Source organism: Acanthopagrus latus, chromosome 19 (assembly GCF_904848185.1).
Source record: "Acanthopagrus latus isolate v.2019 chromosome 19, fAcaLat1.1, whole genome shotgun sequence".
Taxonomy (NCBI): domain Eukaryota; kingdom Metazoa; phylum Chordata; class Actinopteri; order Spariformes; family Sparidae; genus Acanthopagrus; species Acanthopagrus latus.
Window position 1 is genome coordinate 3,387,732 of NC_051057.1, and position 14,446 is coordinate 3,402,177.

Here is a 14,446-nt window from a genome sequence, read left to right on the forward strand (position 1 = left end):
GCGGCTGGCAAAATAAACAACTGATGCATTACTGCCACCAAGTGGTATGGAGTGTGGACCAGAGGGGGAAAGATAAAAATAACAGATAACACACATTTCTTGAATTCTGTTTTAGAATGACCGTGAGGTTACTACTTTTATTTGCCTGAGGGTTTGACTCATTTACTTATCTGCTATCTCATGTGCAGTGACACTGACCTTCTCCCAACAAGGTTTATGGTATCTTGCTGCTGTTGGGGATGTCTTAAATGCACCCGCGCATAATCTCAAAGCCTGATTCTCAATGTTATCCAGCTTTTTGAATGTTATGCTTGCTGCTGACCCATACACCACACACCCATAATCTAATGCTGATGTTATTAATCCACTGTATGTAGCCCCCAGAGCATGGGGTGTGGCACGCACTGAGTCATAGCCCCTTTAAAAACAGCAGCAACCTTGAAGTCGCCTGTTCCTGTTGTAACACTTTGCGTTTGTTTCAAAAGGTACTGACTTCTTTAAAAAAAAACAACAAGAAAAAAAGAAAAAAAAAGAACTTCTCCTACTCCTACACAAATAATATAACAGTGCTCTCCAGGGACAGATGGATAATGTGGATGATTGTATGAAATACACACTCCTATATATTTTAAATTAATAAAATAAAGAAAGGAGACGAGATATAGGTGGGCTTTCCTTCCTTGACCCAACAGAATATAACAAAACAAAAATCAAGCTTTTAAGTTAATTTACTTCCGTGAATACGATTTGTTGCCATACTTTTATGTATCTAGACATACAAATGTAAAAGACAAATATATAAATGAAATATAATACATTACGAAAAAAAGTGCACATCCATGAATTAATAATAAAGCAGTCCAAGTGTGTTTCTGGAGCACATATCAAAAGAACAGTCGTGACCAAAAGTGCTTTACAAAGAGACTGTATGACACACAAGAATAAAAACACAGCAATTTAAGTAACCTGCACGTATAGATTTAATCGTAGAAAACATTATTAGATAAAAAATAAATGCATCAACAATATACAAAGAGGATAAAAAACAGTAAACAATACGTTAATCCGTCGGAAAAGACGGGACTTGTGACGAAGCGCGACATGTGAGAGACATGTAGGCAGCTGCTGACATCCAGCTGTGGGCAGCCTGAGGACCGCAGACTGGAGCTCAACAGGAGGTGTGGCTCAACACGTCCAGGAGCAGGAAGTACCCTATTATGGAATGGTGGCTTCCACACAAACTTCCGGTAGGGTAGGGTGTGAGCCTGAGGCGAGGACTATCAGTCATCAAAAAGCTAACATAAACTTTTGTTTTTCATTCCTCGTTTCATAGCGGTAAGCATCCTCAGTAGGCTACTTATCATCGCGCCAGCAGCTGCTTCCGCGTTCTCCTCGCGCGTGTTGCTGTTGGGTTTTCGCTCACATAAGGTTACATTGGACGAACACCGACTTTTCCGACGCCACTCTGTACTGTTTTGGTTCCGTGCTTTCAGAAAAAAAATGTCCAAGTCTCTGAAGAAGATAGTGGAGGAGAGTCGGGACAAGAACCTGCCAGAGGTGGAGATGTGCGACCGGGGCATTTCCAACATGCTGGACATTCCGGGACTATGTAAGAGAACGACTTTTTCCACAGCTACACTCGTTAAAGTGCTGTTTTAACCACCATTAGAATTTAGTTGAATACAGAGGTGTTGGCAGAATCTGTCTACATTTATATTTAGAGGAACATGAGATGTGAGACACTGAATGAAAGGCGACACACTGTGTTAACTGTGTGGCTCATCTGTCTGCAGAAGCCCCCCCCCCAAAAAAAAACCGAAGCTATGACATATGAAGGCCCAAATCATGAAGAGTTTGTCAGAATCAGTGCTTCACTAAGTTTATAAAGTTTCTCTTAACTCAGCGATTCATAAACTTATAAGGGAGCCTGGGGAATCTTTCTTCCCCCTCATCTCCTTAATGTTGTCGACTGTAGTTGATATGACTGCTTTGACCTAAAGTATGTCTGTTCAGGTTAGCTGTCTGCTGTGGTGTAAAAGGTCTCAAACTGTTGTAAATTATTTAATGATGATTATAAACATGTTATCATAGCCACTCAGTTTAATACAGGAAACATGGATGTTGTGCACCATTTACTATGACATCGTCATATAGAATGACCACCACAAAGACTGAGACAACTGGGAGTGGGAAACTGGAAAATGCTTGATATGATTTATTTTGTGTCTAATTTGTTTGTTTGTTTGTTAAACCTATCCATAGTTCCATAGTACTTAACCTACTTGAGACCAGTGATCAGCTAGGGCCACCTTTCCTATTACCAAATCTGCTGAAGCTCTTTACCCCCACCATGTTGATGTAGAGAGATCAGTCTCAAAATGATCTACACATGGAAAATAGTAAGAATTATGAATGTGTTAAACATTGTGTACGTATTTTGGGTACATATATCAAACAACATGAACACATGTAAACCAGTTTTATACACATATCACTACCTGAAGTAAATATTGACATTTTACGTAAAGACTTTTACTTCAGCATCACAGAACAGTTTTCAGTTTCAGAAAGCTCACTGACACAAATGTCTAAAAAGATGCGTGCCTTTTTTTTGTATTCATTCACAGATTGTTGAATGTGTACACAGATTGCCTGATCTGTACTGATCAGCGAACATTTCTGTGTGGAGTTTTCAGACGCTGACATTGAGACATAATGTTATGTTAGTCTGTAAGTGTCGGAGTCATTTTATGTAAGTTGCTAATAGTTTTTAGCAGAGAAACATTTTTTTTGGGTTGTCTGCTAACGTAAAACTAGCTTAATGATTAGAGCTAACACAATTTTAATTAATGAATGAAACATGTATGAGTTTTCAGTAGCGCAGTCTAGGTCAATATAACCTCAACAATTGTTTGTTTTATGGTGCTTATCACAGTGCATTTTTGGAAATTGGTGTTCAAGCCATTTCATAAACGGTCATTTATTCAGTTAGCTAAATAAATAATGTGAACCATACCATAAAACAGCCGTCATTTCAACAAAATAAAATAATTTCAAGCCATGAAAGCCAAAAAAATACGTATTTGGAGATTGTTACACTGCTGAAACATCATGAGTTATTTGCCTTCTACAACTACATGTTGGCTGACACCAGACAACTAGGTTGGTCAAGTTGTTATATATTCAGATGACTAACTTCCATAGTGGAAGTTAACAGCTGACAGGTGAACCCAGATAGTCTTAAAACTGTATTGACTGTAAAAACACAAATGATTAAAATGACCAGCGACAAACTGTAGCAGCCTAGTAGAGCCCAACGGCTGTCTCATTATAACTAACCCCTTACCACTGTAACATCATGATTGAAAATGCTTCCCACCAGAGAGCCCCATTAAGAGGCATGTCCCCTCAGCGTTTCTGTGGAGCACGAGTCGATGTTGTTTGTGATATGTGGGGAGAGGAAACAATAAGAAGTACGTTGGAGCTCAGTGCACTAACATTACGTCTCCTTGTCCCATGTATTATTTTCTTATTAAACCAAGTCAGTGAACCCCAGGCACTCAGGTACGTTTTTGGCAGCAGTGTTTCTTTTCCTGTGGCCTTTTGTTTCTCTCAGTCATGTTGTTTTTACACACAGTTTTCTTAGCTTAGCTTCCTTGGCTAGTCAGCTGACGTTGTTATATGCATATGAGGCTGAGCAAAGCTAAGTTACAGACATCTGTCGCGGAGATGAGGATGCTTTTAAATCTGGCACAGGGGTGCATGGCAGTTGATAGATTCGTCTGCAGGATGAGACAGTTGTAGATTCATGTCAGAGCAATGATAGGAAACAGCAGCAGATACAGTGGTGAGCTAATAAGGAACTGCTGCCCTACGACAACACCGAGGGGACACGCTGCCTCAAACTTGTAAACATAGTGTCATCGTCCGAGACGATGTTTCACTCTAGACACCGTTAACTGCAATTCGACAGACATAACCAAACCTTATTACAAATGGTACACATTTCTCCTCCCTCCTGCTATTATTAAATCATGTTAATCAGGTAATTATAATGGTAATTTGAGGGCAAGTTCCAAAAACTTTCAAAAATATTGCTTTGTTATTAACAGTTATACAATTTGCGGACCTGTAAAATAATTGTTAACTATTTTGCTAGCCACGTTACAGAAATAAAGTCTTTGAGAGCGTAGTCACGCTTGATCTAGTTGCTCTGTACGATTGTCCCTCCTCTCAAATCCCCCATTGGCCTGCACCCATGTTGCTTCGGCTGCAACAACACCTGAACATGGTTACCTCGTGAACATACGCCATGATTTGTCAAGAGAACATGACGAACCAAATTGACTTTTTTGCAGCTTATCTTGTGTTGTCGTTGTCATGCATTGCCTTCTGACATTCCTGGATTTCTTGAGTATGCAAGGCGGTGTAATAAGCATTATTTTACTACATGTCCCTGTTATTCATGTGTGCTTATGCTAATGCATAAGCAATCGTACTTTGCCAAAGCACACCTCTTCCAACCATTACAGGGCCAAGAACTTGTACTGTGCTTGAGAACGGTACGGAGCGCTCATGCTAGTCAAACAAACTGGACTTCAGAGGTCAAACATGCTTAGGCCCAGTACAGAGTGCCAAGTGGAAGTTCTCACTTAAATGGTGTGTGAAGAGTCTGAGTGAGGGGGGCAACAACTGTTGCCATAAAAATATACAGTCGGATGAGCTCATAATTCATACTTATACTTCCTTTTCATATTCAATATGTGGAGTAGAGGAAAAAGTTGTGTAGTTATTTTGGGGCACAGTGTTTGATGATCCTACCAAAGGGCATACAGTTAACAAATATATTTGTTTATGCAAATTGGCTGTATAAGAATGCAATCTTTCACTCACAGGGTTATGAAAAAATTAATTTGAGATGAACAGGAGAGTAGTATTAGTATGATATCATGGAATAAAAACCTGCAGTGAAACATGGTGGTGGGCATATCCCAGTCTGGGGCTGTTTTGCCTATACTGGAGTTGGGGTTTGGGCCCTGACCCTCCAAATTGAATGAGCTGTGTTGAAGGCTGACTGCTGTATTGATTTTCATCTCCTGTGTCTTGGCCAAAAAGCTTCACTTTAACACAGAAAAGACTACAGATGGCAGCCAACAAGCTGACAGGCTGGACACACTGGATACCTGTCTACTGCAGGGCGGTTGCATTGCTGCTGCAGGGCAGCTCTTGCCAGCCAATCCGTTCACATGGAATTTGACTTTGATAATCATTGATAAATGATAACGTTATGATCTCCAGCCTCTTATACATCCTGTGCATGAGTGAAAAGCAGTACCTCTCTGCCGATATACTATTTATCGAATATTGAACCTCACAAGAAATATGTGACTGCCAAGCAGTCCAATGTAATATCAGACTCCATTAAAAGATCACAGAGTATTGTGAGTTTTTGAGCGAGGGGAAACTTGATAAACTGAAACACTGTCTATGAAGAACTCTGTTTAGCATAGGTAATACCCACTAAACACCATATATAAGGGCATATATAAGGGCAGGTGTTGTGCTGTGTGCAAATGGCAGACACTGGCACAGCAATTGAATGGATGCCACCAAAAATGGGCTGCAAGAAGAAAAGTAATGTCAGCAACAGTGAAACTGAAGTATTGTTAGAACAACATAAACACGTGACCTTCCACAGCGTCAGCACTGGCATTACAGGTAGTCATAAACACAGTGGAAAAAATGCCTAAGTGTTCCCTTAATATTTTTGTGCAGTGTATTATCTAGTGTGTTCCTCTTTAAGTTTTATGCACCAGTAAATTGCAGATATAGTATAAATTCTAATCTCATATGAGCCCATTCGCAGCCTTAGATCTTCAGGTTGGGTCCTTGTGGTTGTTCCAAAGGCCCTGGTTCTTTCCTGTTTGTGCTTGTCTGTCAGATCACTTTATAAACTGCACAGTTATTTATTATTATTATTATTATTATTATTATTATTATTATTATTATTATTATTATTATTATTATTATTATGAGTAAACACACTGCTGAGTTAATTGGTGTTGATGTTCCATGTCATTCCAGTCACCCTGTCTAACATCACTCAACTGGTGCTCAGCCACAACAAGCTCTCAGGTAAGCTGCCTCCTCCATCCTCTGCTCTCACAGACAACAGCAGTGAATTCAATCTGTGGAACTGTGCCATCACTTTCTACAACGGGAGAGGAACTATGTCAAATTTGCAGCAAGAATGCCTTCAGGATACCAACCTATTTAACAATAATTAATTGGCCTCAACAGGATTGCAAAAGTTAGGCAACAGCAGTTAAAGAATTTAACTTTTATTTACCACAGGGACAACCCTCATACAGTAACAAAGTAATTAGTTTATTCTCAGTTGGAGGTAGCAACTCAGTTCTTTACTTGCCCTAACAGTTCACACATGCAATCCATATAATCTAGCTGTTTGTTAATAATGGGTCTATAACATTACTCAACAAGCAATTTTGCATTTAAAATATATTGGATAGCCATCTTTATGTAGACCTGACATCCTAAAGACAGCTAAATTTGGATTGTAGGTGGAAGTCTAGTTGATGGTCTAACCCAGGGTAACAGTTAACTGAGTTTCTAACAATGATACAATGATAGAAACATCTGGAGGCTGTCAGTCATTTTCAAAGAATAGAATTCTGAGAACAAACACTGTCAATAACCACATGTAGACCACTTGTAGGAATCCTGCTGAGGGCCTTAATAAACTAAAGGCAGGAACACACTGGCCTAACCATTGGCTATCTCAAGCATAGTCCGTGATCACTCTGCACACCAATGTAGAGGAAGCATGTGCAGCGGGATCGTCTACATAGTCAAAGTATGGGTTTCAGAACAAAACAGCATTGAGAACTCATCACATTCAAGCATGCACTAAAGCAACATTGTGTAGAAATAGCCATTATGTGCCATCTTATAAATAAATAAATAAATAGTAATGCCTGTTCAGTTTAAGGCACCATGCAAACCCTATAGCGGACTTAAAATACATTTTAAGGTATGCATTTTTGAAGTTTGTGTATATGAAGCAAACATTTCTGTGATTCCTTGTATGTGTATTCTAAACCTCACCAATTACCTGTTTTTCTCTGGACTGAGTTGAAATTTGTCCTGAACATCCAATAATGTGAATGAAGAATAGTTCTTTTCGTCTGTCACCCAACATTGAATTATTGTCTCAAGTTTGCATTGTATGGGATCAAATGACTTAGATTGTACTGAAGATTATGATGAGTTTGAACAGTTTTGCCTCTGTAATGATGGGAAGCTAAATAGTAGGCAATTTTTGCCAGATCAGTTGAAATATTTAAATTATAATAATAACTTCTCATTGTTGCACCTTAACATTAGGAGTCTAAACCAGCATCATGATGACCTTGTGTCACTCTTAACAAGCACAGGCCAGAGCTTTAATATCACTGGCTGCAGCCTATGCATGTATTGAGTGGACATCTTCAGTGTTGTGTTGTAATTGTGTTTTGTACCAGCAGAGGTCACTATACACTCATTGACATGGTAACCTGTTTTAACTGTGCTGTAAAACATTAAGATAATAAGGCATTTTGATTCCTACTTTATTCTACCTACTGGGGAAAGCATACCTCATAGTAAAGTATGAAACTCCTGTCAGTGAACTAAAAAAATAAGGAAGTACAAATTATAACCGTCAAAGATGATTCAGTAGGTTTATTACAGACATAAACCAGTTTTCTTGCCTTCCCTGAAATGGTGCCTCAGTCTCCAAGCTTTATTTTCTCTATGAGAACAATTAGTCTGCCAAAGTAGCACATTTTCTCATGATTTTAGCTGTGTTTCATCTATTTTAAGTGGTCAAAGTGATTGTATCTTCATGATTTTAAATGACTGGATCAGTCCTGAATTTCCCACTATGCACATTGGTATTAGAAATGAACAACTTCATTTCAGTAAATTGCCACTCCAAATAGAATCAGGTAAGATCTTGTTCAGGTAGACTTTTGATACTTTTTGAGATGCACTTTTTTCTGCACTGATTCAGTGACATGTTCACCTCATCGTGTTTTCTAATCTGCTGCGGGTGATGAAAAGATTACACACATCTCACTCTGCTAGGTTATTTATAGCCCAGATCAGACAGAAATGGGGATAACATAATTGGCGTAGTTACTCACCTGCAGGCACTCAGTAAACCTAGCCTTGTAAAGTAAATCTCAGCTGCCCCACACTGTCAGCAACCTCTAAAAAGTAGCAGGAAATATAACTGTGTATTTGTTCTATCTGTCCCTCTCCTCCATTTTATCCAGTCACATAAATACAACAGCAAGTTTTAAGGCATGTTTTCACCAGTGTACATTTATAAGTTGGTTGGTTAGTTTGTCAGCAGGGTTACACATAAAATACTTGATGAATTTCAGCAAAACTTGGATGGATGATGGGTCTCGGCCCAGAATAGAGCCCATCAACTTTTGATGAAGATCCAGATGAAGGGAAGGATCCAGGAAATTTTTCTCTTTCTTTAACATTGTGAGATAACATGTTCAACATTTTTGTTAATTGCTCAGGGAATAATCCTTATTCTTAGAATTTCTCTACGTTGTTGAATTTTGATTTTTTTTTATAACCATATTTCTCCCCTGGGATCAATTAAGTATCTAGTTCCTGATTCCCATGCCACAATAATGTTGTGTAAGGAACATTTATTAATTGACATAGACTGAAAACTCACTCATACCATTTTTTGGCCATATTTCTTTCTAGCTTTAATCTGTTCACATTCTTTTTTTCCCAACTGTCACTGAGTAAATCAAGTTATATCAAATCAACATGTGCAGTGTTTTCTCAATGACATATTCATTCCAACATACTGTGCAATTTAACCTCTATTTCTGTCATGTGTGCATAAATATGGTATCAAATGTCTTTTTGAGGTAAGAAAACGCATTAATTATCTTTAGGAGAATTTTTGTTTTCCCTCATCTCGGACTCAAAGAGATGCTGCACTTGAGAGCAATGTTGTTTTTAAGCCTGTATTGATGCAGACAGTGTTGAAGGGCTTTGTAACCAACCCACCTTACAGCAAACCTGTTTTGTAATGACGCTCAATTTGGTGGACCCTCCAAATGTGCACAAAAGAGATTGAGCGTGGGTTGGAGTAATGTGTAGGGGCCGGATTTGAATTGGGCCAAAATACCACCTGTCATATCATGTGCAGGGTTTTTCCTGGCACCAAATCGGTGATGGTGGTATGTGAATCACTGCCACCACCCTATATGGGCAGGCAAAGGTAGCGCAAAATAATATTCAGCAGAATTCAGCATGAAGCAGACAGGAAGTCACACACAGAAAAAACAACAACATAACATCCAGTTAATTTTCATAATCAAACACTCCATGTTGACACCAGCAATCCAAACTTCTAGCTCTAGCACTTATCCAAAACTTTATCCCTGAACTGTCTTGTATGTTCCCTGGGCTTCATAATGCTGTTTGTTCACTAATGTTCTCTGACAAATCTCTGAGGCCTTCACCGAACAGCTGTATTTACACCGAGATTAGATTACACATAGGTGGACTTCTGAAGGCAATTGGTTGCACTGGATTTTATTTAGGGATATCAGAGTGGAGGAGGCTGAATAATTTTGCACGCTACACTTTTCAGTTTTTTATTGCTCTATAAAAGCAAGGAATCTCTGTCTGCCTGTGTGTCTGTCTGTGTATGTGTGCCTCAAAAATCTCTGCAGATCAGAATCAGACTGACCTGAGAGTTTCAACATGGCTGCTGTGTGGTTTAAGGGTGTGCAGCATCGAATTTGTTTGGACTACAATGATACAGTTCATAAATTATTTCAGAAAGGCTTTACCAATTCCGCTAGCATTGTCAACCGTAGCCACCATGGCCACTATGCGCGCCAGAGCCAATCACTGCAGAGCTCACTTCTACGACATACCTTAAGAAACAAGCGGATTTATGCCTGCAGCGGCACGAGATGGACCGGGATTTTGCCGGCGGTTCGGTCCCGTTCTGTTCTGTGCATCTAAACTGACTGTTGTTGATTAATGAGACTAAACGAGTCCGGACCGAGTATGTTTGGGTCTGAGGAGATCCGGATACGTGAGGACAGCAAACTGGAATTGCAATCTGTGGATGTTCATGTGTAGCTTGCTGCTAGCCCACCCCCACACCCTACCTCCTGATTCGACAGAGCGTCCAAAACTGGAAATTCGATAAATAATATCTGCCATGCTTATTTGCAAACATTGCCATCACGTTTGATTTATGTCTGGTGCAGGAAGAAAAGTTAAAAACAGGCTTTTGTCACGAAAGTGTCTGCGGGAAGTGTTTGCAAACAAGAAAGCAAGTTCCTATTGGTGAAAAAAGCAATCACAAAATTATGTGGCAAACCATGTGATTTGGTTGCTGGGGAACAGGGGAAGTTGTGGGAGGGACGGAGGCGAAAGATTGACAGTTGCAGTGACGGTGACAGAGATAGAGACAAGATAGATTTTGTTATAATGTCAAACATGTATGCACAAATTTAGCAAACAACAATTTATGTTTGCATTATAAGTAATACAAATGGTTCGTTAAACATATTTGTGGTTTTCACAGTAAAAAAATCTAACTTTTTCCTACTCGGATTTTATGTTTTTTGTGATTTTAGGTCCATTGTGTTAATAGTACAGTATGTCAGAATGACAAAATAACTGTACACTCACACATGTGAGGTTGTACTGAAAATAGTGACACCAAGCAAGGCAAGATAAACAGTTTTTAAGGTGAAATATAACGGTAAAATAAAAAAGTCGGCCAACTATACCCTGGAATATTGAATTTCACAACAAACCTAAATATCCCTGACGTCTCACCTTCAAACACAACCTTATTTGACCATCAACGAAAAAGCTACTTAACCTCCCACTGTCCTATAGGAGTATATACTTCTTACGGGCAATGCAGACCACCATACAAATTGATAATCCAGCAGCTCCCCAGGTCACACTGACACACAACATTGCTTAGGAGGCCATATGGAAATCAATATCATACACTGTATGGAGGACCTTTGTGTAAAAGTTTGTCTGTCCACCTGGGTAGGGGGTTGTGGTGGTCTATTAATTGATCTTTTCAGTGGTCCACAGAAAGAGAGGCCAGCTAAATGAAATTGATTTCTGACATCCTCCATGAACCAGCGGGACCTTTAAAACCAGCAGCCATTTACTGACTCTCACAGACATACACATACCATCCATCTGTTGGCTGTACTATAACTACTGACACCATCTCCTGGCCTGCAAAGCTACTGTAGCCCCTGTTTCTCTGCATCAACACTTGTGTCACAGTTTGAATGTCCTCAACCGCCCTGCAACAGCCTTACATGAAATTTAGGTGTTGACTTGACTACAATGGCTGTCACACAAGTCCTAATCTGTTGAAACACTGGAAGCTATTCCTAACACACAGACAAACACACACACACACACACACACACACACACAAACACACACACACACACACACACACACACACACACACACACACACACACACACACACACACACAACAAAGCTGGTGGTGGCATCAGCCATTTTCTATGGAGTAGTCTGCTGGTGCAGCAGCATCTCTGCAGCAGACAGGAGGAGACTTGATAAACTTATCAAGAAGGCCAGCTGCATCCTGGGATGCCCTCTTGACTCAGTGCAGGTGGTGGGAGAGAGCAGGATGATGGACAAGCTGTCATCACTGCTGGTGCAGGAGTCCCGCCCCCTGCAGGTCACTATCTCAGCACTGGGCAGCTCCTTCAGCAACAGACTGATACACCCTAAGTGTGTGAAGGAGAGGTATCACAGGTCCTTCCCTCCTGCTGCTGTCAGACTTTACAACCAGCACTGCTCCCAATAGCCTATAGACCTCACCCTGTACTCTGCACTGTGCAGTATGTCTGCACAAGGTCACTTCTGTTTTTGCATTATCTGGTCAATTTCCTTAACACCCATATTTATTCCATATTTATTATCTGTATTTAAAATCTACGCGAAAAAAAACAAAACCAAAACTGCTGTTAATTTTGCACTACATCATGTAAATATGTATATATGTCTGTTTCTTCCCTTTTTAATTTATTGCTTATTTTTTGCTATTGTTCCTGTTATTGTAATGTAATGTTTCTGTTTCTGTAATATTATGTCGCTGCTGTGACAAACAAATTTCCCCATCTGCGGGACATTAGACGATTTCTGATTCTGATTCTGATTCTGAACCCACAACCCACAGTTTGACTGCCCAACAATATACCGATTAAATAAAGTTTGTTGCTGCTTGTTAATTTGAAAATATATATAAATTTTGGTAATGGACTGGCTAACTTACTCTGCCCCACTGAAGTTTTAAAGTTTTTATTGTGTTGAGTGATCGATGTATCATGGCTCATTACCTCTGCGAGGTTATATTTTCACCCTTGTCTAAAACACTGAGATGATTTTCAAGGAACTTGGCTGGAGGATGTGTCTCATCCCCAAATAGACTCAGTTAACTTTTGGTGTGGAGCCAGGTAAAGAAAGGGCTCCAGGAATCTTTCTTACTTTCTGTAACATTGAGATTTTCCAACATTTTTGAAAATTCTCAGGGAAATAGCATCGATCTTGGTGGAAAAATATCTAACCATCTACGTCTAAAACATAATGCATTACACATTACTACCTATCATAACATGAAAGTAATATGTTTCTGGACAATATTGCTGTATGTACAGAGTAATGCACTACACTACTTTTTTCATACTTTTACCAAAATAACTGACTGAATTGATTTTTCTTCGGTTCTTATGGTGTCTGTTCAATTAACTGCACGACTGTTGTGGAGAATCTAGTTCATGTATACCATCTAACTATTGACAAACGTTTAAACAATTATATTGCTATAGGCCTCATTTAAATTTCCTGGCAGGTTTCACTTTCAGCCGGTAACGTGTCACCAGAGACTGGATATAATATTGCCACAAATCCCATTAGAAACATTTAATATTAGTCCATTATTGTATTACAAGTAATTGTTACTGCAACACATTACTTTTGTTCTGTGTTACCCCCAATACTGATGGTGACACAAAGTAAAGACTGTTCTTGTTCTTTGTTTCATGCTGATTTTTGTGGCAGTCCTGTTCTGATTTGCCTCCTACATCTACAAATTCATAAGATTTATACAGTATGTTATGTGTTTATTTCACATCTTAACAAGTAGGCAGTAAAATGATAATAAAAAAAAAAAATCACAGTTATAATGCTTTATACACACACACACACACACACACTCTCACACACACAGCTCATCTGATATAGTATCAGTATGCGCAGAAGTCACCTCTCAAACACTCATCGTCCCGGCAGCATTCAGGTCAGGGCCTGGTTGGTTTACTCTTCCTTCCACTGCTTCCATCTCTTGTCTTCCATTGATCAGCCTGATAATCCGATAAACGTCCTGCTCTTTGTTTTCAGCCTATTGATCTGTGGCTGCCTCAGTGGCTGCACACCATGGAGTAATAAAACTATAAATGAAAGTGAAGAGAGACACTTTAATATCTGTGCAGTCTAAATGTCAGTATGTAGAGCTATGACCAACACAGCAGCTAATGGAGTTTAGTAATTATATGAGGTTAGTTAACACCCTGCAGCTTATGATGATGAGCTAGTTACTGCTGCTACTGATGAGTGCTAAGCCCCGGTGCGATGTGATGTATTAGTTGTAGAGAAACATTTTGGAGAAGTGTGTGTGTTTGTTTGATATGCTCTCCTCTGTGTTTGTTTTCCAGCGGTGCCTGCTAACATCTCGGAGCTGAAGAATGTGGAGGTCCTAAACATGTTCAACAACCAGATTGAAGAGCTGCCTACTCAGCTCAGCAGCCTACAGAAGCTTAAACACCTCAACCTTGGGTAGGTCCAATGTTGCCATCGATGTTGCTCTACAACATGTGTATTCTTGATAATAGCCAAATTATATTAAAAACTTTAATGCTCAAATTTAGCTTATTATTAGCACTAGTGCGGTGCCCATTCAAAACATGTTGTTGGGCAAAGATGATCTGATAATGTGAGGAGTTCACAGATCCAGTCTTAAGCCTCCTTAACTGCTCGCAGACTCGGTGGGGCTGCCTTGATAATATCAAACATGTTTGGCAGCGTGGAGCAGCTAATGTTGCTGCCGTGAACAGTTTTAATACAGTCTTTCTGAGTAACAGAACAAGCAAGAGCTGTTAGATGAAGAGCTGCAGGAGACACGCTGCACAGCTCCAACTTCTCAGTGAGGTAACCAACCCAGCTGCCACGAAGAGCTTCAGGCCCTGAAGCCAGTTTTTGTGGTGGACAAACTGTGAAGTGACATCGTCATATGATGCACTGCAGCCCAAAAAGACCTTTTCCC

At 39.7% G+C, this 14,446-nt stretch overlaps 1 protein-coding gene across 2 annotated transcripts in view; it reads left to right on the forward strand.

Moving 5' to 3' along the window:
* The first annotated feature begins 1,202 nt into the window (after positions 1-1,202).
* Positions 1,203-14,446, forward strand: part of rsu1 (Ras suppressor protein 1) — a 61,455-nt gene continuing 48,211 nt past the window's right edge. Inside the window, exons 1-4 of one of the 2 annotated variants that reach the window (XM_037079512.1) lie at positions 1,215-1,335; positions 1,494-1,609; positions 6,085-6,135; positions 13,839-13,959. In XM_037079512.1, the coding sequence (XP_036935407.1) occupies positions 1,501-1,609; positions 6,085-6,135; positions 13,839-13,959 (281 nt within the window). In that variant the 5' untranslated portion in view covers positions 1,215-1,335; positions 1,494-1,500. Of the gene's footprint in view, positions 1,610-6,084; positions 6,136-13,838; positions 13,960-14,446 lie in introns of both variants that reach the window. The other variant, XM_037079513.1, reaches the window with a different exon arrangement.